This window comes from Myotis myotis, unplaced genomic scaffold, assembly GCF_014108235.1.
Source record: "Myotis myotis isolate mMyoMyo1 unplaced genomic scaffold, mMyoMyo1.p scaffold_m19_p_11, whole genome shotgun sequence".
In the NCBI taxonomy this organism is placed as follows: Eukaryota; Metazoa; Chordata; class Mammalia; order Chiroptera; family Vespertilionidae; genus Myotis; species Myotis myotis.
This window is the reverse complement of record NW_023416315.1, coordinates 38,983,681-39,007,798: the sequence shown is the minus strand read 5'-3', so window position 1 is coordinate 39,007,798 and position 24,118 is coordinate 38,983,681. Positions and strand designations below refer to the sequence as shown.

Below are 24,118 nucleotides of genomic sequence, written 5' to 3'. Positions count from 1 at the left end.
CGACCAAAAGCAGAATGACTAGTCAACCAGTCACTATGACGTGCACTGACCACCAGGGGGCAGACACTCAACACAGGAGCTGTCCCCTGGTGGTCAGTGTGCTCCCACAATGGGAGCACCGTTTGGCTGACCGGGATCCACAGCCCACTCAGAAGGCAGGTCCACAGCCGCTCAGCTGACCGGGATGAGCAGCGCTCCCCCAGCGGGCCAATCCCCACAGGCTATGCCCCCCAACCAGCACGAATCCGTGCACTGGGCCTCTAGTAAATAATAATAGTTAACTTTGTTTAGGTCTGTGCTAGAAAGTGTAAGTATTTCAAATGTCCTATGTTATTAACCCTCGTGTCTCCCTAAGAATAGGCTCTATTGTCATCTCTATTTTACCTGAGTCTTAAGAGAGGTTAACTTTGACGGTCTGATTGATGCTTCTCAAATCTCAAAGGGGGTAAGGGGTAAGGATCAACCAAAGGACTTGTATGCATGCATATAAGCCTTACCAGTGGACACAGACACCAGGGGGGTGAGGGCATGAGTGGCAGGGAGGTGAGGGGGCAATGGGAGGATAAGGACACATATGTAATACCTTAATCAATAAAAAAAATAAAAAAGAGAGAGAGAGGTTAACTTGCTCATGGTCACACAGTAAGTGGTTGAGCAAGAATTCCTCCAGTTTATTTCTCTGATTCTGGAGCTCTGTAATGCTCTACTGCAAAAGCAGTGGGCCATGTTTGGCCTTGTTGGTATATAAGTATTAAAGACTGTCTTTCAACATTTATTGAGCTCTTACTAAATATAGACCACCACTATCCAATTGTAAAACAAGCACTGGGTTTCAAGGAATCTACTACTAACTAAGGATACCTACATATTAAAAAAAAAAAAAAAAAAAAAGATAAAATCACTTAAAAAGATAAAATCACTTAAAAAGAAAACACAAATGGAGTATATTAATGTAATCCAATAGAAGCTCAGCGACTACATAGATATCGTTTGGTAGCTAAAGTAAACAAGATTAAAACAAATAGCTACCATTCTGTTTTTAAACCTTAATAATATTCTTGTGCTTTAGGGTTGTTATAGACTCAGTATTAAGACAACCTGGGACTACAGCTGGAATCTGGCTGAATAAAAGGAAAGAATGTCCTTCAAGGTCATTTTTGGGAGTTGAAATCTCCGTTGTGATGCCTCAGTTTCAGCTGTCTATAACAGGAATATTAGTGCCTTAGACCAGTGCCTCTCAGACTGTAATGTGCACGTGAATCCCCCTGGGATCTTATTGAAGTGAAGACTCTGATTCAACAAGTCTGGGTGGGGCTCGAGAATCTCTGTGTCTAACATGTTCCCAGATGATGCCAATTCTGCTGCGCCAGGGGCCACACTTTGAATAGCAAGGCTTTAAATCACAGAGCTAAGTGTTCGACCTTAATCTATTGTATCAAAAAGAAAATAAATACCATGTGAGGTAAGGCAGCAATTTTGAACTTAAATATCTATGTATATGTTGAAATAATACCTTGTCATCAAAAGAAGTTGTAGAAGATAGTGATAAGTATAAATAGATATTAGATAACTTTGAAGAAGATACAATCGTCACAATTTTCAACAAACTAACCTGATAATTATATATGCACAGCTATAAGTGTATTTAAGATGTGTCTGCTGAGTTTAATACCAGGGTTACAGAAAATAATTTAAATATAAGTCTTAGACATTAATTATTAGAAGCAGAATAAATGATAGTTATGAATGTAAGGCTCCAGCCAGTCAGGATGGTGGAGTAGGTAAATGCTGTGCTCGCCTCCTCCTATGACCACATCAAAATTACAACTAAATTATAGAACAGTCAACCTGGAGAACCATCTGAAGATTAGCTGAACAGAAGTCCTATAACTAAGGATATGAAGGCATGTGGAGACTGAAATAAACTATTTCCTTCTTGGGGAAAAAAGTAAGGCTCCAGAGGTAAACTTCCCTGGTCCAAAAGCTGATTTCCACATATTGGCCTTGTGACCTCAGGACTAGGAAACTCCTCTCTCAGTAACTCCCTTCCTCATCTCTGAAATGGGGATAATCTTAGCAGAGATCTCATAAGTTTGTTACAGGGGTTTTTTAAAATAGTACATATAAAGCACTTTATACAGTGCCTAACAGTAAATTGTCTATAAATGATGGCTATTATTACTAGTATCAATACTGTTTCCATTTAGGGAGTATTAGGCTGAACGGTTTTTGAAGGTCTTTGCCTTGCCAATGCTAAGATACCATTCTGATTATGTATCTATGTAATCAGTATATGCTCCCTTTGAAATTCTAAGGTGATAAATGATTTATAGACTGCCAGCTGCCATTAAATGCTGCTGCTGCGTCTTAGGTTGTTTTTAATGCAGCAATTTGGTCATCAGGTATATACCCATTTGCAAATCCATTCATTAAATATTTATAAGTAGCTACAAAACAGTGAGCTAAATGACTGTTCCTGTCCTCAATTAAACCCAATTTTTAAAATATAACAATAGGAGCTTCTAATATTGATCATTAGTTTCAGTCACAATCTAACCATCAAAGAGCAATTTAATTGCTTTATCATTAATGAGATTTATCCTCAAAAATGAGCAAAAATTATATTGTCCTACATGTAGGAGCTCTCTAATTTTCTGTTAAGATAGTATTAATAACTAACTTTTTAAGTTTCTTATTTCTGACCTCCACCTCTGCTTCCTTCTGCTTAAACAAGGCACGTGGCAGCCAGATCCTTTGTTGGGTATTCATATGGACTAAATTGAGCTGTTCACAGCTGGTGGCAAAAATAACTGATTTAATTCTGTTACTTTCTTCAACCTTTTGATAAAAACTAAATTTAACATAAAATTTTATTTATTTTTTTTTCCGTGCTTTACTATTTATTATTGAAAAATAAAATTTTAAATGTAGACTTTTTCTCCTCTCCCATGAGCCTTTTCTGCTTTATCTCAGAGTATTTTAGGTAGGAAATAGCTCCTGTATCCTTCCTCTGAAGGTCTCGTCTTTGCTTTGGGCAGGATGATTTAAGAGTGTTACGTTTTAAAAAGTCTAGAAACCACACAGTTACATCTGACTTAGAGAAACTGCTTTCCTTTATTCTCACAGCCCTGGCCAGGTGGCTCAGTTGGTTGGAGCATCATCCTATACACCAAAAGGTTGCAGGTTCATTTACTGGTCAAGGCACATACCTAGATTGTGGGTTCAATTCCCGGTTGGTGAGGGTACTTGAGACAACAGATCAGTGTTTCTCTCTCTCTCTCTCTCTCTCTCTCTCTCTCTCTCTCTCTCTCTCTCTCTCTTCCTCGCTCTCTAATAATCAATAAAAATAAATAATTTTTTTAAAACACACTTTATATAGCTAATACAGCATTCTTCATCTCTCTTGATAAATATTTGTATAAATAATTTTTTTCTCTTTTTAATAATTTTGGTATCGAAGATCACAAACTTAGAAGAACAGTTAGAACAGTTTAGAGAAGAATTGGAAAATAAGAATGAAGAAGTTCAGCAACTACATATGCAATTAGAAATACAGAAAAAGGAAGCTACTACCCGCCTACAAGAACTTGAACAAGAAAACAAATTATTTAAGGTAATTAGTTAAGGAAAGCTTTGCTAAATAATTCATAGCTTTTGTCTTGTGCAGGTGTTTATATTAAGCATTTGCTAACAAAGGAACATTCGTTGCAAATGGATTTGCATGGAACTTTTTTTTAAGCCAATAGAAACATTTAAATTCCTCATAAATGAAAAAAATGCATACCTGTTATCAAAATATTTTAAGAATTATTGATTTACAATACCTGTGCTATCTCTGACTCTTTAATTTGTATATTTTGGGCACTATATCTTTTGTAAAAGTTAATTGAAAGTTTAGAAATAATGATTTGTCCAACTGGGAAGATTACTTTTGTCCCTAGGATGAAATGGAGAAGCTGGGATTTGCTGTAAAGGAATCTAATGCTACCTCTACTCAGGACCACCATGTGATATTTGGGAAATTTGCTCAAATAATGCAGGAAAAAGAGGTAGAAATTGACCGATTGAATGAGCAAATTACAAAACTTCAGCATCAACTTAAAATTACAACAGATAACAAGGTACACTAATTTAAGATGGATTTATTACCTGAAGTTAATTGAGCTAGAATTTTAAAAGGGACAAAATGGTGATTTTTATTTTCAGTTCCTCTTTGAATATCAAAATAAATAAACCTTACTTCTCTTTACCCACGAATTCTTAATTTAACAAGCTATATATTTTTTATCCCCTCCTAATATTGTCAAAGACTTTTCATGTTTTACAAGTAGTCTCTGGTGACCTAGAGTTCATCAAATCATTCTAGCCAAACCTATTAAAAATGCTATTGTTTAGTATGAGTTAAATAAGATAATGACATTTGGGTGCTATCTGCTATAGATTGTTTTCATTTCAGTATTTCCATTTTTCTTTTTCTTTTTTATATATATTTTATTGATTTTTCACAGAGAGGAAGGGAGAGGGATAGAGAGTTAGAAACATCGATGAGAGAGAAACATCGATCAGCTGCCTCCTGCACATCTCCTACTGGAGATGTGCGTGCAACCAAGGTACATGCCCTTGACCGGAATCGAACCTGGGACCTTTCAGTCTGCAGGCCGTCGCTCTATCCACTGAGCCAAACCGGTTCTGGCGGTATTTCCATTTTTCGATTAAATGTATTGATATTGACTATTTTACTTACAGAAAACCAGCTACTAAAAGTATAAATCTCTTTATATTTAACAGAGCTTTCTGAATGAAAGTCTAAATTAGGTCCTTCTTTGATATGATGGGGTCAATTGACCTATGTTAAAATTAATGTAGTATGTCCAAGAAGTATATTATTTTGTGTGATCAATACTTGATAAAATAAAATAGAATTCTCAAAATATAAAGGAATTTTTTTATGTATGTTACTTTATTTCATTAACTAACAGGTTATTGAAGAAAAAAATGAACTGATAAGGGATCTTGAAACCCAAATAGAATGTTTGGTGAGTGATCAAGAACGTGTGAAGAAAACTAGAGAGGAAGAAATCGAGCAGCTTAATGAAGTGATTGAAAAACTTCAACAGGAATTGGTGAATATTGAAGAGAAGACATCAGTGCATGCTAATTCTCTTCCAGAAGAAGCAGATAGTCTACAACATCAGTTGGAGATGGTGATAGCTGAGAAACTGGCTTTGGAGCAGCAAGTAGAAACCACTAAAGAGGAAATGGCCTTTATGAAAAATGTACTTAAAGAAACCAATTTCAAAATGAACCAGCTAACACAAGAATTATGCAGCTTAAAGAGAGAACGGGAAAACATGGAAAAAATCCAAAGTATACCAGAGAGAAGTGTTAACATGGCTATAGAAGACCTTAGCAAAAGGAAACCTGAAGTAGAAGAAGTCCTTACTGAGAACACTCTTCAACCCCTAGAAAGGCAGACTTACCTCAAATCTTTTGAAGAAAACAGCAGAGTTTTCATAAACAGTTTGGAAACAAAGGTGCTACAACTTGAGAGCACTGTGAGTGCAAAGAACTTAGAACTCAGCCAGTGTTATAACCAAATAAAGGACATGCAAGAGCAAGGCCAGGCTGAAACAGAAATGCTCCAAAAGAAGATTGTAGACCTACAGACTGCGCTTGAGGAAAAAGTTGCTGCTGCTGTCGTGAGTCAGGTCCAACTTGACGCAGTCAAGGAATATGCAGAACTCTGTCAGAGGAGACAAGAAAGTTTATTGGAGCCTGAAAGAACAAATGTACAGAATTTAAATCAACTAACAGAAAATGAGATGGAGTCAGATGTAACAGCATTAACCTTGAGAATATCAGAATTAGAAAGCCAGGTGGTTGAAATGCAGACTAGTTTGGTTTTAGAAAAAGAACAGGTAGAAATCTCAGAGAAAAATGCGGTGGAAAAAGAAAAGAAGCTACTAGAACTACAGAAGCTATTGGAGGACAGTGAGAAAAATCAGGGAGGCAAAGAAAGGAAAAGAAGCTCTCAGGGAGATTTTGAAGTTCCCAAGGTTAGTTTGCATTTAATTTTTTTCATTTAAATACAAACTACGAAACTCTCTTTTCCTTTGTTCCTTAAGCTGATTGCTAATTTATTAAATTAAAGGTGGTGTTCTTTACATCTAGCAATTCATATGTAAAGTGCTTTTATAAAAAAAGTTACTATTCTTTGCATATTTTCACTAGAATAAATGATACAAACTATGTTTTGTATCCATCATTGTGGTCTTCACATCACAATATTTATTTCACTAGCATTGTCATTAAATAGAGTAGTCAGAAGAAACTTAGAAATGTTACATTTAGCAAATGTCCTCTGGAACTTGTGTGGGGTTTTCCCTTTTCCCTCTAACATGCATGTATATATGATCATCCCTTTTAGGTAATGGAAATTATCAAAGTATTCTAGTGTTCTACCAAACTAAAATATGAGTAACAAGTCTTTAGCTTTTACAAATGTTATATTTGATAATAAATTTTATTCTTTCCTATGAACAATTTGTATTTCACCCTGGTACATTTGCTTGCATAAAGATCTGAAATCGTAGTTATTTCTTAGCATAGGACTGATGTGTAAGGACTTTAACTTTCAAATTCTCACTTGATATATTTTTTTATTTTGAATAGTAAATGTGAATACCAGGAGATTAACTGCTATATCAAGATTTTATAAATGTATAATTTATTTTGTAAAGGATAATAATTCTTGCCACTTACTAGGCTTTTTCTTCCTAGCTTCCTGGAACTATAAATTACTATAAGTAATATTAAAATAATAATGCTGCTTTCCATGTATATAAAACTTCTAAGAACTATTTTAGTAACACCTGGTATCTTTTGAGGAAAGTGATATAAATATGAAAGTTTTTTGAATGGTACCCAAAATATTTTAAATAATAACTTACAAATTTTTAGGCTATATACTAATGAGAGTATTTACCTTTCATTCCTGGAAAAGCATTCTTTTCTTACTGTCTCAAGAATACAAAATTATGGTTCTGAAAAAGTTTCCCTATTTGTTGAAAGAACATGGATCATTTCAACTCCTTTTATCTGATAGGCAGTCCTGAAAAAGCTTCATTTGAATATATATGTGCCACCCTAGTCAGTTTGGCTCAGTGGATAGAGCATCAGCCTACAGACTGAAGGGTCCCGGTTCGATTCTGGTCAAGGGCACATGCCTGGGTTGCAGGCTCAATCCCCAGTAGGGGACATGCAGGAGGCAGCTGATCAATGATTCTCTCTCATCATTGATATTTCTCTCTCTCTCTCCCTTCCTCTCTGAAATCAATAAAAATATATTTTTAAAAATGAATGTATATTTGCCTTGAACTTGGCTATATTTTTTGAAAATGTGCTTTATGTTTTTCCACTGCCATACAGACAACTGAGCTAATTCATACCAATGAAGAAAGTGGATTCTTTGGTCAACTGGAGGCTCTTAGAGCTGAGTCAGCAGCTACTAAAGAAGTACTGGCCAATTATAAAGAAAAGGCAGAAAAACTTCAACAAGAGCTTTTGGTAAAATAAGTAACATAGCTCCTAATTCACTTATTTCTACCTATCTTAATTTTATTTCAAGGTATATTCTCTTCTATGAAAACAAACACAGATCCATAACTTAAAGCTAGAAAAAAATAAAAGCTTTGTGAATTTGATGAGAAGTTATTATAAATTTCATTGCTGGCATATTCTTGCTTGATTTTCCTTGGAATCTTTGTTAGGAAGATGCTTTTAATCCCTATTCTATTAATGAAGGAGGAGAAAGACAGATGTTAAAGGAAACTATATATCACATGAGAACCAAAAGTAGAGGCTGATAGAAATGTTTTCACTTCTGTGGTAATCTGTGACCATATATATAAGAATATATATGAAGACTGTGAGTGTTTCTGAAGTTCTTTTTTATTATTCTGAGAGAAATGAATATATTAGCATGAATTATACTCTCCTCTCTACCCTAAATTCTACGTTCAGTATTTTAAATTAAATGTTCTATGGTTCTATTCATTATGTTTTTAGGTAAAAGAAACGAATATGGCATTTCTCCAGAAAGATTTAAGCCAAGTCAGGGATCAACTCACAGAGACAAAAGAGAAATTATCCTACTTCTTAGAAAAAGAAGATGAGACTGAGGAACAAGAAAACAGAAAGATCTGCATATTAGAGCCACTTGTTATTAAAGAGGGTACAAGCACCGCATCCCAGACAGACAGGACTCTCAGGGTGAATAGCAGCAACCAGACTCCACAAGTCCGTGTTAGAAACACAGGAATCCAAATTGATTTACAGAGTGAATGTTCATCAGAAGAAGTTACTGAAATAATCACTCAGTTTACTGAAAAAATTGAGCAAATGCAAGAGCTGCATGCTGCTGAAATTTTGGATATGGAATCCAGACATATTTCAGAAACTGAAACCTTAAAGAGGGAGCACTATGTTGCTATTCAGTTACTGACAGAGGAATGTGGTACCTTGAAGGCAGTGATACAGTGTCTGAAAGCTAAAGAGGTATTTGGTTTTCATACTATGTGTTCTTCAGTATTCTGTGATTTTTAAAAAAAATGCTGTGGTTTTCAGAGAAAAGAAATTTAGGACAGTCTCTTCCTTATGATAAACTTACAATTTTAAGTCTTTCCATTGTGTAGAGTCAGATATTAACTTTCCACAAAGTTCCTGTGCAGATTTGAAGCCTGGTGTTATTGCTCCTTAACTCATGAATGTTTCTTATTATGCTAATATCCATGAAGAAAAAAAATTCAAAGCCTTGTTGTAAGCCATAGATAGTTTCTTTTATTTGAAATGTGTAACAAACTTAATTGAGGGTTATTTTTTGGTTTTTTGCTGTGTTTTTTTTTTTTTTTACAGCATTAGAAAAAACAAAACTATATTCATTTATTTATTAAAGCAAAGAAAGTTATGTGGGTTTTTTTTATTTGTTGTTTTCTCCAATTAGGGATCCTCAGTTCCTGAATTAACACATTCTGATGGTTACCAGACTAGAGAAATATGTTCTAGTGGTAAGTTATATAAATTTCTGGAATTTGTATAGTACTTGTTTAAAAAGTACTTGTTTCTTTTTAATAGTCAATTGTTGTTTATTTTAGATTCTGGATCAGACTGGGGTCAAGGAATTTATCTTACACAAAGTCAGGGATTTGACTTGACATCAGAAGGCCAAAGAGAAGAAAGCGAAAGTTCAACAGATTCGTTTCCAAAGAAAATAAAGGTACTAAAAGACATATATCTTTTAGTAAAACTTAGCCAGTGTGGTTTCTATATTGAACATAATAGTTTATTCCAAGTTATATAGTAAAATCCTCTGTGGAGAGACAATTGCACAACTAGAAGGAACCTTGGGGATCTATTTAGTTTTATTTCCATATTTTACAGATAATAAAGTATAATATATTTGTATAATAAAGTATAATATATTCAAGATTTTTTTGAAAATTTTTGTTACTGAAATTTATATTTTCCAAAATTATTAAAGTGGTCTCAAGGACTAGAAATTATCTCCTACATATTTCCTTTGGTCAAATTAGTGGCTAATTATTGAATCCAAAAGAGCACACTAGGTAAGTAGAAGGAATAAAGTCTTAGGCCATCTTATGGCTTTCCCCTCCATAGGAAGGTGGTGGGATGGTGTTTCCTATCTGCAGTGGCTTTTCTAAATAAATCTAACTATATATAAAGCTGTCTTGCTTACATTTTCACTTTGTCTGAACTTGCAGTCTTTGAAGAAGTTGTCATAATTCTGGCTATTGGGTTTGGTTTCTAGGGATTACTGAGAGCTGTTCACAATGAGGGCATGCAGGTGCTCTCTCTTACCGAATCTCCCTACAGTGATGGAGAGGACCATTCTGTTCAGCAAGTTTCAGAATTCTGGCTAGAAGAGAGAAGAGCTTACATCAGCACAATCTCATCTCTTAAGGACTTAATTACCAAAATGCAAGTGCAAAGAGAAGCCGAGGTACTCAAGAGTATTATGCATCTCAATAGTTTTATATGCTTTTTATCTATCTTAAGGCACTTTACAAATTAAATTGTTGTTGTTTATGATATATTTTCACGTAAATTACTATATATTATTTAAATGTCCCAAGTCACATACTTGCAAATAAATTGACATGCTTTAGGCTTCTAATATTTTGGTTAGTAGATAAATATCCTTTCTGGAGCCTTTTTAAACATGCTTATTTGAAGCTAACTTTTATTTTTTATACATAGTCTCATGAAAACTTCTCAGACTGGCGAGGTGAACTTCTGCTTGCCCTGCAGCAAGTTTTCTTAAAGGAGCGAAGTATTTTACTCGCCGCATTTCAGACTGAACTGGCAGCTTTGGGCACTAGAGATGCAGCTGGATTATTGAGCTGTTTGGAACAGAGAATACAGGAACAGGTATCAAAACGAAACTTTACATAAAACTTAAGGAAGGAATGCTTTTTAATAGTAATCAAATGAATGATTGATTAGTTTTATAATAAGTCAGAAGGTTAAAATTTTAGCAGGAGCCACTAAGAATATTTAGAAGAAAAATTATTACCATAAATATTTTTATCTTACGTTAGAAAATGAGCAAGATTAAAAATTAATGAGCTAATCATCCAGCTTGGGAAGTTAGAAAATGAGCAACAGAATAGCCCAAAGAGATTAGAAGGGATATGATACAGTTCTTACTACTGGCTGTAGTTAGAATCTGTGAATTTGCCGTGAATGCTGAGCCATTGCTACCAGGGGAAATCGAAGGGTCAGTTTCTGTGAGCCCCTGCTCATGACATTTTTGTCTACCAATCAATATATAACCTTGTTTTATGTGTGTTTCTGTTTAAAGACGCTGTATTTACTATATATTGTTGATTCATTAACGTTGAACTCCTGGCCATCAACACTATAGCTCATGCCTAAATGAAGCCTTAACACATGTTTTCTTCATAAACTGCAGCTTTCTTGTGCTTAGGAACACTAGATAATACTTCATCCTTGTGCTGAGGGACCATTTTAAACAACAATATCACCAACCAAAAGCAAAATAGTGGCAGAAAGGACACTTGTTTAGAGTGTAAGTGATGAAACAAGAAGGCACAGGGTCTCCTTGTTTGACTTCAGCTAGGATTATACACATCTGGCAATTAAAATTTTTTTAAATATATTTTTATCAATTTCAGAGAGGAAGGGAGAGGGAGAGAAAGATAGAAATATCCATGATAAGAAAGAATCATTGATCGGCTGCCTCCTGAATGCCTCTCACTGGGGATCGAATCCACAACAAGACTTACAATTTGGTTATTTCTAACCAGGTGGTACATAGAAGGATATATTCAGGGAGTTGTACACAGGGGCTTTAATTGTATAGGAGCTATTTCTTAGGCTATGTGCATGGTTGTTTATTGTATTACTAGAGGCCCGATGCATGAAATTTGTGCAAGGGGCTTGGCCCTCTCAGCTGTGGTGGCTTGCCTCGTGGGGCTTCGTCCGGAAGGTCATCCAGAAGGACATTGGAAGGACGTCCGGAAAGTCGTTCAGCTGCCCGGTCTAATTAGCATTTACGCTTTTATTATTATAGACTAGGGGCCCAGTGCACGAATTCGTGCACCTCGAAAGGAGCTGTGGGCTACAAGGCTGTGGTGGGCACAGGGGCAGGTCTCAGCTCATCCTCCATGCCCCCGCCCGGCCCCTCCCACCACGGCCCCATGTCCCCTGTCTGCTGGCAACCCCACTCCTGCTGCCATTGCTCCCATGCACTGATGGCGCCAGCCCCACTCGCACCTGCTGATGGCGCAGAGCAATTGGGGCAGGTGCCAGCAATGAGTACAAGTGGGGCTGGCGCTGTCAGGGGGTGCAAGTGGCGCCTGCTGCCCAATCACCCCACAGGAGCAAGGGGAGGTGGAGAAGCCCTCGGGTGATAGGGGCTGGCACCGGGCACCAGAAGCGGGTGCAAGCAGCAGTTCTGGTGCCGGCCATAGGTGCAGGCAGGGCCGGTGCTGGTAGCAGGTGTGAGCACCAGGTGGGACGGGAGCAAAGAATTTTCACCACCAGAGGCTTGCCCCAATGACAGTGACCAGTGCCCCGCCTTGGTCTGGCACCCCCACTCACCTGCTCCACCATCCTGCCGCGGCCAAGGCCCGCCATGTTCCGCGCTTTGCCACCTGCTGCCAATGCCTGCCATGTTCCATGCACACCCCCTGGTGGTCAGCGCACATCATAGCGACCAATTGTTCGGGTGTTCTGCCACTCGGTCTATTTGCATATTAGGGTTTTATATATATAGATACCTCATGTTTTCTTGTGTGTTTGAAGAATTTCAAAATAAATATAAAGATTAATAGCCAGAAGTAAACCCTAGCATGTGTGTTCCATTCTTTCTTCTTCAGACTTCCTGGTTGTTAATTTGATTGTCTTTATAACTCTCTTCACTTGATTTTTCACTTTGCATTGTTACAGGGTATTGAATATCGAGCAGCTGTGGAATGCCTCCAGAAAGCAGACAGGAGGAGTTTGTTATCTGAAATTCAGGCACTGCATGCTCAAATGAATAGTAGAAAAATGACTCTGAAAAGAGAGAAAGAGAATGATCAACCAAGCCAAGGTACGCTGTATAACAGGATCATATGATAACACAGAGGTGAAAATATTTCACGTTGTCTCCCTTCTTATTCAGTTAAAACACATTTCTTCTTATTTACATTTTGTTCTTTCTCATATCAGAGAGATAATCTACATTAATTACCCTAGGGATTAAAGGATTGTCCAGTTGGTTTTAAACACATATATATCTGTTTATATAGTATAACAAATTAAATGAGTATCTGTGGAAACATCACCCATGTCAAGTATACCAGAGCCCCCTTCCCAAACACACTCATCTAGTAATTTAGAGGTGACCTTATCCTGATCTTGTTTGTTTTACTACCTATTTATATATTCCTAAACCATTTAAGTTTAGTTTTTTCTGCTTTTGAACTTTATCACTCTGTATATATTTATGTCTTCTTTTATCACCTCTCTATGACATTTTTTTAAGTTACTACAGTTATCTCTAGTTCATTCATTTTTGTTCCTGTACAGAATTCCCAGGTGTGGATATTTCACAATTTATGTATCTTTTTAGCTACTAAATTCATTGCTAGTCTGCGTATTGATATACCATGTTTCTGATGCATACATGCATGACTTTTCTAGGTACAAACCCAGGAGTGGCATTGCTGGGTAATAAAATACATATCTGCAAATTTATTAAATAATGCCAAACTGTTTTCCAAGTGGTCACATTAGTTTTTACACTTACTAGCAGAGTATGAGCATTCTGTTGCTGGGCATCTTTGCCAAGAGTTGTTACTGTGAGACCTTTGTTGCCAATCTGGTGAGGGGATAGTGTATTGTTTTTGTGGTTTTAATTTACATTTACTAATTACTGAAGTGGTTTCATCCGTTTGTCATATGATTATTGGTTAGCAGGATTTCTGCTTTTGTGATACTGCTTCAGATATTTTCCCCACTTTTGCTAAAGTTGCAGATGGAAATCATTTGAGATTAAATTGAAATATAATTTTCATCATATCTAGTGAAGACATATATCTTTGTCTTCAGTTTTATTTAATATGTTACAAACAGCCAAGCTTTTGCAAATTTTGAAAGTTATACCATAGTCTTATATTTGTCATTGAAAAGCTGAAGATTTTAAATACTATTTCAGAGAAAACGGGTAGAATGAGATCACAAATTAAATACCAGTATATCCTTTATATTAAGACATAAAATTAATTGAAGATTATTTTTAGAGAACTGATTAGTATTATTTTACTTAAGTTAAATAGAACCCCATTGAAAGCTATGTTTTACATGTGTACATATTTATATATGTAGATCCTGAGCCTCTCTAAGAAATAGTTTTAAAAGCCTAAATTAACATGACTATTTTCTAAATTCAAGTTATTTTTGTCTCCTAACATCAGTAATGGGATTTGTAATATGAAGTGATGAACTATAATAAAAATTTTTAAGTTAGCCTGACCGGTTTGGCTCAGTGGATAGAGCGTCAGCCTGCGGACTGAAGGGTCCCGGGTTCGATTCTGGTCAGGGGCATGTGCCTTGGTTGCGGGCGCATCCCCAGTGGGGAGTGTGCAGGAGGAAGCTGATTGATGTTTCTCTCTCATCGATGTTTCTGGCTCTCTATCCCTCTCCCTTCCTCTCTGTAAAAAATCAATAAAATATATTTAAAAAATTTTTTTAAGTTAAAAATATATTTATGGTAGAATAGAGAATTAAGAGAGTAAAAATAACCTATAGAATTTCCTAAATCTTAAAATAATAACTGTTAATACCCAGATAAATATTTCTTCAGACCTTTTCAATGTATATCTATATATATAAAAGGCTAAGCGACTGGCTGACCGCCTGGTAGATATGACGTGCACTGACCACCAGGGGGCAACACTCAATGCCGGAGTTGCTGCTCAACAGCAACTTTGAAGAGTGCTCTCTCACTCTCTGGGACCCCTCAGGGGATGTCAGACTGCTGGTTTCAGCCTGTCCCCCACAGGCCAGGCCGAGGGACCCAACCTGCTGGAGGGACCCCGCTCACTCCGCAGACATCCTTCAAGTCGTGGCGCCACCCCAGGTGCGGCCAGGCAGGGAGGGACCGAGGGAGGTTGACTCCAGGGTGTGTCCAGCCTGTCTCACCCAGTCCCGCCCTGCTGGCCACCTTCTATTTAATTTCCTTTCCATGTGCATGAATCTATGCACCGGCCCCTAGTATGTATATAAAATCACATTTTCCACAAAAATGGGATCCTGATGCATATTTTGAAACTTATTTATTTATCATACCTAGGGATTTAAATAGTTCAGTTTGTTTTCATTATAACAGACATATAGCAAGGGTTTGGTTGGTTTTTAAAGAAAAAAACATGATTCAAATTGGGGTTTGGACTTCCCACTTTTCTAGTAAAACTCCTAGGGACTATCTGCAAAGGAGGGCTGTCCGTTGTATTCATAGTTACCAAGTAACTCCTGTAAGTACTTTGTGTGGCTATCAAACTGTTGGGACTGTAATCTTTTCATTTGCTTTACAGTAATTGCCTAAATTACAAATCAGTTCTTAACAAAATATTTACACACCAGATATGAGTTGCTAGATCATACTTTAAATATTAATAATTTTCCATCTAGAACTCCTGGAACATAACATCCAGCAGAAGCAGTCTCAGATGCTAGAGATGCAGGTGGAGCTCAGCAGTGCGAAAGACAGAGCCACAGAGCTGCAGGAGCAGCTGAGCTCTGAGAAAATGGTGGTTGCTGAGCTGAAGAGTGAACTTGCACAGACTAAGCTGGAACTGGAAACAACACTTAAGGCACAGCATAAGCACCTGAAGGAGTTAGAGGCCTTCAGGTGAGTCAAGCTTCCTTATTATAAATCTGTGTTGTGTGAAGAAAGTGGAACAATTTTGTCACAGACCTTGTACAGATCTTACAAAAACATAACATTATATATACACGATGTTTAAATACCATGAAACTTTGTTATCAGAATAACTCAGTGGAAAAGAAAACTCCAAATATTTATGAATAATAAGCTCATGATTATGTATTGGCATATTCTCTACTGTGGCTTCCATTCTTTTTGAGATTTTTTATATAAGATATAATTTTGACCTTCATTTCATCTATTTGACCAACTAATCTGAAATGGTATTTATGATCTCAGTAGAATTCATGGTTCAGTTGGCTAATATATGCAAAATGCTTTAAAAGATAATGCTTATAAAAAGAATGTTTGTTGGTGTAAATACTGTGATACTATGCTTGCAACGGACACATTATGAGCACAGTCTTTATCTTGAACATTGTTTTCACACACATAAAAACACATGATATTTCCCGTGTTTAGTTTTGGTAGAAGACAAGGAAGAATTTTTATTAATATTATTTTGTAATAGTAAATTATTCTCAATGGTAAATAACTAATAGGTTTACTATTAGAAACAGTTAATTTGAAATGAACCACAGTCAACAGTCTTTAACCTTTATATGGTTTCTATTTTCTTACTAACTAGTGTATTATATGCCTCCACTTTTCATTGAAAGCTGTACTCTCTCTTCCTCTCTCTATAGAGTAGTTTTATGAAAGTGTATTTGTCGCTCTGATTTAGGTTGGAAGTTAAAGATAAAACCGATGAAGTACATTTGCTTAATGACACATTAGCAAGTGAACAGAAAAAATCCAGAGAGCTCCAGTGGGCTTTGGAAAAAGAGAAAGCCAAACTGGGGCGCAGTGAAGAGCGGGATAAAGAAGAACTTGAGGTATTGTTATCTCTGTCTTTAAATAGCTGTGGAAAATCCACAACTATCTATGAAAGAATCCGGAGACTTTGCTCTTTCTAAAATGTCAATTTTGGACTCTTTATGAGCTACAGTAATTTGTTTGCTCTGTGATGAGCACTATTATAATGGTATCTAAACTGTACTAGGAAATGCTAGTAGTGTGATGCTTTTTTGTTTTGCTGCATCCAAGGATGCATACAGACTGTTCTGCAACATGTGTTTTGAGACTTTGATTAGTGCATACACAATTTGATAAATAGGACAGTCATGTCAGCTTAATGCAGAAGTGGTTTGGGTTCCCATCTTCTCCTAGGGGATGGGAGCAGCGATACTTTCCTGGCAGCAAGCAGGATGCTATATTTTAAGAAAATTTAAAATGAGTCCCTTCACTCTGGGCTCTCTCACAGCCTTGCATAGCTCTCAGCTCAAGGCAGGTGGTACTGCATGCAGTGCCCACTTTAACAGTAGCCCCACTGGCTCAGAGCTCTTCTGTCCACATAGCCCAGTCAGTACTCAGTAGTGCTATACTAAAATCTCTATAGTGGGCATTTCTGCCTATTACTTTTGAGGGTTATTTTTTAATGTCCACCATGGTAGCCTCCAGGCTTAGCAAGCTCTCTACCTGTCAAAGGCATGTCATCTCCTCGGGTACTGATTACTATTTTTTATCATTACAAATTTGCATAGATTTTGAGTAGTTTGCCCCTAACCCTGATTTTCCCTAATCCCTATTATTTTTAGTAAGTGATTGGAAAACAAAGTTTTTCAGGAACTCTTACCACATTTTATCAGAAATATTTGTATTTTTAAAGGTTATTGTCTTTAGAAGAAAGGTACCCTGCTTCATATTTAAACCAGATATAGTTAATATTAGGAAAGTATTATTTAGCCGAGGCCGGTTTGGCTCAGTGGATAGAGCGTTGGCCTGCGGACTGAGGGGTCCCGGGTTCGATTCCGGTCAAGGGCGTGTGCCTGGGTTGCGGGCACATCCCCAGTGGGAGATGTGCAGGAGGCAGCTGATCGATGTTTCTCTCCCATCGATGTTTCTGACTCTCTATCTCTCTCCCTTCTTCTCTGTAAAAAATCAATAAAATATATATATATAAAAAAAGAAAGTATTATTTAGCCTAGTTATCTCGTGTTTATATTCTTTGATGCAAATCACCTAGCTGTCCAAATAATTATGCTCTAACCACTGAAAATTTAAGTTAATAAACTGAATGATCAGTGCTATCACCCAGTACTGCCAACTTAGTATTAATGAAAGCACAATTGTGCACTTACATATTTTTAATGACAATAATAAAATTTTAATATCACTTTCTCCTACAAGGATCTGAAATTTTCACTTGAGGGTCAAAAACAAAGAAATATTCAGCTGAGTCAACTTTTGGAACAACAAAAACAACTACTAAATGAATCACAGCAGGAAATAGAATCACAAAGAGTGATCCACAATGCCCAGCTGTCAGAAGAACGAGGTCGAAACTTAGAGCTTCAAGTACTTCTGGAATCCGAGAAAGTTCGGATTCAGGAATTGAGCAGTACCCTGGACAGGGAGCGGGAAGTGCGTGCACAGCTGCAGCAGAGCAGTGATGACAGTGGGCAGCCGCGGCCCCTCTTGCCCTCGGAGGACCTCCTGAAAGAGCTGCAGAAACAGCTGGAGGAAAAGCACAGTCGCATCGTAGAACTGTTAAATGAGACTGAGAAATACAAACTGGATTCTCTGCAGACAAGACAGCAGATGGAAAAGGACAGGCAGGTTCACAGGAAGACGCTGCAGACGGAGCAAGAGGCCAACACTGAGGGACAGAAGAAAATGCACGCGCTCCAGTCCAAAGTGGAAGATCTTCAGCACCAGCTGGAGGAGAAGAGGCAGCAGGTTTATAAGTTAGATCTTGAAGGAAAGCGACTGCAAGGAATTATGCAGGAATTCCAGAAACAAGAACTCGAACGGGAAGAAAAACGAGAAAGAAGAATTCTGTATCAGAATCTTAATGAGGTAAATTGACACTTTGTTTTAAAATATTTTTAAAAAGAATATTGCAGCCCTTTAATCCTATAATTGTGATATTGTATTATTTAAATAGCTATATACAAATCACTTTAAAACGAAATCCATAGAGGTTTCTTTGCAGTATAGATAATACAGCAGATCCTCAAATAATATCATTCCATTCAACTTTGTTTTGTTATAACATTGATGAGATGCAGTTGGAACTTAACTCTTATTTATATCAATTAGCCTATGGTAAAATTGATTTTGTTATATGTTTTTTCACTTAAAGCCACAGAACCCATCCATGACATTAAGCGGAAGTTTACTGTTAATTGTGTGCTCTTAAAAAAGAATACTGTTCATTTATAATTATTGCTTTTTCTTCTTCTTTTTCCGTCCAAAATTGCTAGCCATCCACTTGGAGTTTAACCAATGATCGAACTAGAAATTGGGTTCTTCAACAGAAAATGGAAGGAGAGACAAAGGAATCAAGCTATCCTAAACTGATTGCAATGAATGGAGGAGAAACTCGCTATAATCATGAATTAGAAATGATCAAACAAAAGCTTCAACATATGGCCTCAAAACTACAGCATCTAGCCCAGAAAGCCTCCAGTCGGTGAGCCCTTCCTGCCTGACCTTTGGAAAGAGCATTCCTACACTAGCTGCCCAGAATCTGCCCCTCACTAATGGCTAGTCAAGGGTGGGGAATTGAAATTTTAAAGTTAATGCCTGTTTACATTAGGAGGTGATATTTTCTAACAGAACTCTTACACCTGAAAACAAATATGTTAACACCTTGACCAGGGAGAGAGAACACTTAATATAAAGGAGAAGCGAAATGTGAAGCACAGTGTTGCCCAATCCATAACATTTGTGCTAGTCAACACCACTAATCGAGGAGGTGTATTCATTCTTTGTCCTTTTCTTTTTTGAAGACTACAGTTCGAAACAGCAGATGATGAAGATTTCATTTGGGTTCAGGAAAATATTGATGAAATTATTTTACAACTACAAAAATTAACTGGCCATCCAGGCAAAGAGGTATGGCTTAGAAAACTCTGTAAAGTATCGAGAGCAAAGGCTTAATGGAAACTATATGACTCACTTGAAACTGACACCATATTTTCTCAAGAGTTTTACTTTTATCTTTTTCTTTTATTTTAAATAATAATAATGTTTGCCTCCCCCCCCCCCCAATAAAAAATAGTGAAAGCTTGAGGGGAAATTAACTTTCACTATCACTATTGAATAATTATGTTGACCTCTTGTTTGATGATAACCACGTTTCCTGAAAGATTAGTCTGGGTAGTACCCTCATCACTCCATGAATGTTACTAATGTCTTCACAATTGACTGATCTGGTGAATCTTTTCAGCCCCTGTCTCTCTTGACCTCGTTGTCTCTGTGGTATTTGACACTTTTTACCTCTTCCATCTTAAAAATCCTCTCTTTCCTTATTTTTGTGTCAGTATTCTCTTGCTCCATTCTTTCTTCAGTCACCTTCATGAGTTCCTCTTCCTCCTATCCGCATCCTTTTTCTTTCTCTAACTACAGCTGTGGAAGCTTATTCAGTTATGCAGCCTGAGTTCCTCACTAGGCTTATTTACTGAACAAATACTTACATTGGGCATCTACTCTGTGCCAAGTGTTATCCTGGTTATGGAGATACAGTAATTAAATGCTTCCCTAATGGAGCTTATGATCTGGTGGACCACCTTTGTCCTGTGGTCCAGGTTTACATTTTCCATTAGTTATTAAACATTTTACTTTGGGGAACTGTATTCCATAGAGACACTTTAGCAACCTCACAGACACAGTCCAAACTGAGCATCGTTTTCCTTTTCTCTTTCCTGTCCCAATCCAGTTTAGAAAGCTCAAAGTTGCCATAGACCACCTTCCTTCACTGTACTCGCACATCCAAGCGTCCATCCTATGCGCCCTTCGTCTTTGCATTTGTCACCTAGACGGTTGCATCAACTTCCTGATGTGTCTGCTTCACACCAGGATCTATTTTTGCTAATTTAATCTAATTTACATACTTTTACCCAAGAAATCTTTCTAACATGTAAATTTTGTTTATGGCATGCTCATGCCCAAAGCCTTTCATGGCTCTCCACTGCCTACATTTTTAGTTCTGTTGTCCTTAAATGAAGGCAATCTTTACTCCAGCCTTCCCAAGCAACTGTAGCTCCCTAAAATCAACACACTCTTGCTCAAGCCTTTGTGCCTTTACAAATGCTGTTCCTTCTGTTTAATATATCCTTCTCTGTCCTCTTTCCTGCCTGGCAAATTCCTGCTTATCGTTTAAGGCTCAACACAAGCACCACTTCTTTATGAAATTGCTGTTCTTAGTGCCTGTCCACAGTTTGTATGTATTATTTATAAATGTTTGTACTATGCAACCTTATGCCATTTTATCTTTCTAGCCTCACTTAGTGTCCCCAAATACGTCTTGTGGCTCATTGACTGAAAGACTACTGAGACAAAATGCTGACCTAACAGGACATATCAGCCAACTGACGGAAGAGAAGAATGATTTAAGGAACCTGGTTATGAAGCTGGAAGAGCAGATCCGGTGGTATCAACAGACAGGAACTGGCAGAGATTATGTACGTCTGTTTCTACATGGCCACATACTAGAAGTAGTGCAGAGTGACAGTTTCTGCTACCTAGTTTCAGTTTTTACCCCTGAAAATGTAGAAATATTAAGTATCTGATTCTTAGAAGGATCATTGGAAATTGCTATAAGGGTGATAATAATAATAATAGCTGTTCTTTATTGGAAGCCTTCTCTCTGCCAGATTTGGGGTTTTATACATTCAGAATCCCTAAGTCTGCGCCCAGCCTTAACCAAGGTCAACTTAACCCAAAGCCAGATACTTTGCTACCTATGGAGCAACAGCAGACACATGTTAAAGAAAAGTTCAAATTTGAATTCTGCCCTTGTCAGTTATATATCAGTTATTATGTTGATAACTCAAGTGAAAGATGTCACTAAATTATTTCAGTCTGTTCTGTGAATTTAAATTTTTTTTTCCATTTAAAACTGCAAAATAAATTGTTAGCTCTGTCATTACTCAACATAAAGATAGGGAAGACCTGTAAGACAGTTGTGCAGTCAAATACACAATAACACATCTGCACAGCTTCTGTAGGCTCCACTTCCTGTGCACGTGCCATGTGGTTTTTCCCCATTTCTCCAGTGCACTATTTCAGGCCCAAACTCAACATTTGGACCCAGATGATCTATCTGTTAAGTCTCTAGACTTTTTCAGTTCAAAGTTCTGCTAAATCTAACACCTTCTCTGGAGCTAGACTCTCATAAGGCTTTTCAGTTGTAAAGTTAATCGGCTCAGCAAAGGACCATATACTTAAAACTACTGTATATTCCTTAGTGTCAGTTGAGATTGGCTTTTAATGTCCCTGTTTGAGGTTGGAAAGCTGAGACTTCTTTTTCTCCCATAGCAACACCTTTAATATGTTTAAATCAGGTTTTCCTTTAGAGGCTTATACTTAAAAATCAAGTAAGTAGGCTCTGGTCTCTGCAGTCTTCTAGGTTTTCATTCAGTGGTGGTGCAAACATTGAAGCCATCATTGCTTCTGAAAAAGAAGTCTGGAACAGAGAAAAGTTGGCTCTTCAAAAATCCTTGAAGAGGGCCGAAGCCGAAGTATACAAACTGAAAGCTGAACTGAGAAATGAAGCTTTACTTCACAGTCTGAGCCCTGACTCTGAGCATGCCACTCTAAAGGTCGGACACCCTCCATCTGAATGCACGCCAAATGCTGCTTCTCTGTTTTTGCCTTGTTTCATCTCTGATTACCCTTCATTCTGCAGACTGAAATTTAGGTGGCACTCAGGCTGTCTCTCTCAGTCTCTCTATTCAGTTTTTGTCATGAATGCAGGTCTCCAGCCGGTCACAGGAACTTTGTAGTGAGGCACGCCCAGGTCTGGACCAGATTAGGCTTTATCAGTGGTCACAGTTGGCAGCACCTGAGCTTATGGTCCTCCTTCCCACCATCTCATCCTTAGTAGACCAACAGAAAGTATCTTTTCAACTCCCAACAAAAACCCTGCCACTGTCAATATAGATCATCATGCTCTCTAAGGTGATAAGCCCTCTGAATAGTCTCTCTACTGACTAGTAATGAATATTGTAGTAAAACTACTTTAATCAGTCAACACAAAATCCAAAACAAAAAGAAAGAAAAGTGTTTGGAATGGTTATTCCAACTATGGAGTGAACATGAATTTATGACTCTTCAAGGGACAGAAAACGTTAATGAAAAAGTTAGATAGATTAGTGACCATAATAATAAAAGTAGCTCTGTACAATTAAATGTAAAAACTCAGACGATAATTGAATGACAAAAATTTTTGCAATAAACGTGAATAGGGGCTATCCAAAATAAAAAGCATAACTTTAAGGTTAGTATTCAGATTCCATTGACTAAAAAGAGGCAGAAGTGTAAGGTTAGGGTTCATTATCTTTACTTTCAACTTTGCCAATAAAGTAGAGAACAGTAATAGAGTACCTGCCATTCTACTACCACTAGTCCTTTTTTTAAAATATATATTTTCATTGATTTCAGAGAGGGAGAGAGAGATAGAAACATCAATGATGAGGGGAAATCATTGATCGGCTACCTCCTGCATGCCCCCCGCTGGGGATTGAGCTCGCAACCCGGGCACGTGCCCTTACTGGGAATCAAACCCAGGACCCTTCAGTCCATAGGCTGACGCTCTATCCCAGTGACGGCGAACCTTTTGAGCTCGGCATGTTAGCATTTTGAAAAACCCTAACTTAATTCTGGTGCCGTGTCACATATAGACATTTTTTGATATTTGCAACCATAGTAAAACAAAGACTTATATTTTTGATATTTATTTTATATATTTAAATGCCATTTAACAAAGAAAAATCAACCAAAAAAATGAGTTCGCGTGTCACCTCTGACACGCGTGTCATAGGTTCACCATCACTGCCTATCCACTGAACCAAACTGACTAGAGCCCACTAGTTTTTTTGTTGGTGTTTTTTTTTAAATAAAATATAGGTCATCTTGCCCTAGAGAACAATTTGAATAACTTAATAATGTCTGTATATTCTTCCCTTCTTTAAATGTAGAGAATTTATGGTAAATACCTGAGGGCAGAAAGTTTTCGGAAAGCTCTCATTTATCAGAAGAAATACCTGCTGCTGTTACTGGGTGGCTTCCAGGAGTGTGAAGAGGCCACGCTGGCTCTGCTTGCCCGGATGGGCGGGCAGCCGGCCTGCACGGACCTGGAGGTGATCACCAACCGTCCGAAGGGCTTCACCAGGTTTCGGTCGGCTGTCAGAGTGTCCATGGCAATTTCAAGGTAAAGTACTTGAAAACAAATCCATTTCAATAGACTCTCTAAAGCAGTGGTTCTCAACCTCTGGCCCTTTAAATACAGTTCCTCATGTTGTGACCCAACCATAAAATTGTTTTCGTTGCTACTTCATAACTGTAATGTTGCTACTGTTATGAATCGTAATGTAAATATCTAATATGCAGGATGGTCTTAGGCGACCCCTGTGAAAGGGTCATTCGACTGCCAAAGGGGTCGTGACCCACAGGTTGAGAACCGCTGCTCTAAAGGGATTTGTTATTTTTAATCTCTTTTCTCTGCCTGTGTGCTCCGTATAATCATATGGTATGACACATGTCCTAAAACATGCCTGCTTCTTTCTCAGTTTCCATCTTTTAGCAGGGATACCTTATGTT

At 37.5% G+C, this 24,118-nt stretch overlaps 1 protein-coding gene across 15 annotated transcripts in view; it reads left to right on the top strand.

Moving 5' to 3' along the window:
* AKAP9 (A-kinase anchoring protein 9) overlaps positions 1 to 24,118 on the top strand; it is a 126,966-nt gene that overhangs the window by 96,053 nt on the left and 6,795 nt on the right. For 9 of the 15 annotated variants that reach the window (XR_004970913.1, XM_036328235.1, XM_036328238.1 and 6 more), the window contains 18 exons: positions 3,452 to 3,613; positions 3,942 to 4,121; positions 4,980 to 6,056; positions 7,429 to 7,566; positions 8,068 to 8,556; positions 9,002 to 9,065; positions 9,153 to 9,274; positions 9,827 to 10,018; positions 10,276 to 10,446; positions 12,490 to 12,634; positions 15,217 to 15,436; positions 16,197 to 16,347; positions 17,702 to 18,370; positions 18,778 to 18,986; positions 19,306 to 19,411; positions 20,797 to 20,979; positions 21,919 to 22,119; positions 23,497 to 23,729. Coding sequence is in view for 14 of the 15 variants with exons in the window: in XM_036328235.1 (XP_036184128.1) it covers positions 3,452 to 3,613; positions 3,942 to 4,121; positions 4,980 to 6,056; positions 7,429 to 7,566; positions 8,068 to 8,556; positions 9,002 to 9,065; positions 9,153 to 9,274; positions 9,827 to 10,018; positions 10,276 to 10,446; positions 12,490 to 12,634; positions 15,217 to 15,436; positions 16,197 to 16,347; positions 17,702 to 18,370; positions 18,778 to 18,986; positions 19,306 to 19,411; positions 20,797 to 20,979; positions 21,919 to 22,119; positions 23,497 to 23,729 (4,712 nt within the window). In the remaining variant the exon portion in view is untranslated. Of the gene's footprint in view, positions 1 to 3,451; positions 3,614 to 3,941; positions 4,122 to 4,979; positions 6,057 to 7,428; positions 7,567 to 8,067; positions 8,557 to 9,001; positions 9,066 to 9,152; positions 9,275 to 9,826; positions 10,019 to 10,275; positions 10,447 to 12,489; positions 12,635 to 15,216; positions 15,437 to 16,196; positions 16,348 to 17,701; positions 18,371 to 18,777; positions 18,987 to 19,305; positions 19,412 to 20,796; positions 20,980 to 21,918; positions 22,120 to 23,496; positions 23,730 to 24,118 lie in introns of those variants that run through there. The other 6 variants (XM_036328234.1, XM_036328236.1, XM_036328231.1 and 3 more) reach the window with 4 other exon arrangements.